Raw genomic sequence first — 1,757 nt, forward strand, 5'->3', positions numbered from 1 at the left:
GAACTCCAGACCTCAGGTGATCCACCTTCCTTGGCCTCCCAAAGTGCTGGGATTACAGGTGTGAGCCACTGCACTTGCCCTGGATATTCTTGTCTTACTTACAGAGGCTTATAGAGGTTAAGTAAATGTGTATAAATGTAGAAATTTTATGTTTGGGATTATACAGGAGGAAACAAATCAGATGGAAAGAGATCATTGGTTCAAAGATATTTGTTGAAACACCATTTTTAAATGTTTTAAAATGTGAAACAACCGAATTTCCAAAATAATGAGAATGGTTTTGCAGACTCTGATGTCTCAATGGTATGGAATACTGTACAGACAGTAAAAATGAAAGATTGTGTCAATTTCTGGATATTTGCCTATGATGTAGATTTTCAAAGCAGAACGTATGATAGCCTATGCATACCAATGACATCTGTGTCAGAATGTTTGTGCACACACCACCAAACATAAGATGTTAATTTGGAGGCTGACGGAGAGAACAGTTTGAGGTTTAATTTCCCCTGGCTTTTTCCCTGCTTACATTCTTCACGATGTGACAATCAGGTCATTGCAGGCTGTCATCTGCTCTGCTTCTGGGCCTGTCTTTGCACCAGCAAACATTTTCTGATATCTCTGCCTAGATTAAACGTTAGAAGGGCCTGGAATTGCTGGGTAATGAAATTGCTGGAGAATCCACCATTGTAGGGATGAGGGCAGAGGCTGAGAGGGGTTGTCCAGGAATCAAATCCTTTGTGCTGTGGGAAGTCTGTTCTCTGCTAAAATGATGGCGTTGGATCCCTGGATGGTTTCTAAGGTCCCTTCGGGGTCAGGTTCTGCTTGTCTTTGAGAAGTGGAGGAGGAGGAGATGTCTTTGGCTAAGACATTTAGGGACTTTGGGGAGGAGTGTTTCTCTTTCCTCCCCTACGTGGGCACTGACCTGTCCAGTTGGTCTGATTTCTGCAAATCCCACCCAAGGCCCCTGCCATTCTCCTGAATGGCTTTTCCTCTCTCAGGAGCTCAGAAAGCTCACAAGCAGCCTGGGGCCAGGGACACAAGCCTGGGTCCCATGGCAAGCAAGATGAGAAAGCAGGTGGCTGGGAGGCAGGGAGAGGGAAGTGGCTCGGGAGAACAGAACCTGATTCCCTGGTGGGTTGGCCAAGGAGCGGTGTCTGGGCCTCACCCTCGGCTTATTTGCAGGGCTACTTTTGGAATATAGGGAGCAATCCCCAGTGGGCATCGTTAGAAATAAATGTGCAGTAACTTCTTGGGGTCCTGCTGGGCCTATTTCTCCTGGGCTCCAGATACACCATTTCCTTAGGGTTTTTCCACTGGAGAGTGACGGCCTTCAGAGGTTTAATTTGCTACTTTTGTCTCCGGAGGACATCTCTACAATTCTTTGCTTTTCTCTTTAGTTCAGGGAATTCATCTCATTGATTGTATGAGATCAGAACTCCAAAGTTCATGTTGATGGCCCCCTTTTAAATTGAGGACATGATCCCATTCTTTTTTATGGCTGCATAGTATTCCATGGTATATATGTACATTTTCTTTATGCAGTCTGCCATTGATGGGCATTTAGGTTGATTGCATGTCTTTGCTATTCAGTGCTGTGTTGAACACATGTGTGCATGTGTCTTTTTTTGTTGTTGTTCTTTAAATGGTGTACATTTAAATAAGTTATTTCTTTTAACTTTTAAGTGCAGGAGTACACATGCAGGTTTGTTACATAGGTAAACTTGTATTGTAGGGGTGTGTTACACAAATTATTTCAT

At 43.8% G+C, this 1,757-nt stretch overlaps 1 protein-coding gene across 1 annotated transcript in view; it reads right to left on the reverse strand.

Moving 5' to 3' along the window:
* Positions 1-1,222, reverse strand: part of LOC105513116 (olfactory receptor 1F12-like) — a 5,787-nt gene extending 4,565 nt beyond the window's left edge. Inside the window, exon 1 of the mRNA XM_011943952.1 lies at positions 1,166-1,222. Coding sequence (XP_011799342.1) covers positions 1,166-1,222 — 57 coding nt within the window. The remainder of the gene's footprint in view (positions 1-1,165) is intronic.
* Positions 1,223-1,757: the final 535 nt, after the last annotated feature.

This window comes from Colobus angolensis, unplaced genomic scaffold (assembly GCF_000951035.1).
Source record: "Colobus angolensis palliatus isolate OR3802 unplaced genomic scaffold, Cang.pa_1.0 Scaffold222, whole genome shotgun sequence".
Lineage (NCBI taxonomy): Eukaryota > Metazoa > Chordata > Mammalia > Primates > Cercopithecidae > Colobus > Colobus angolensis.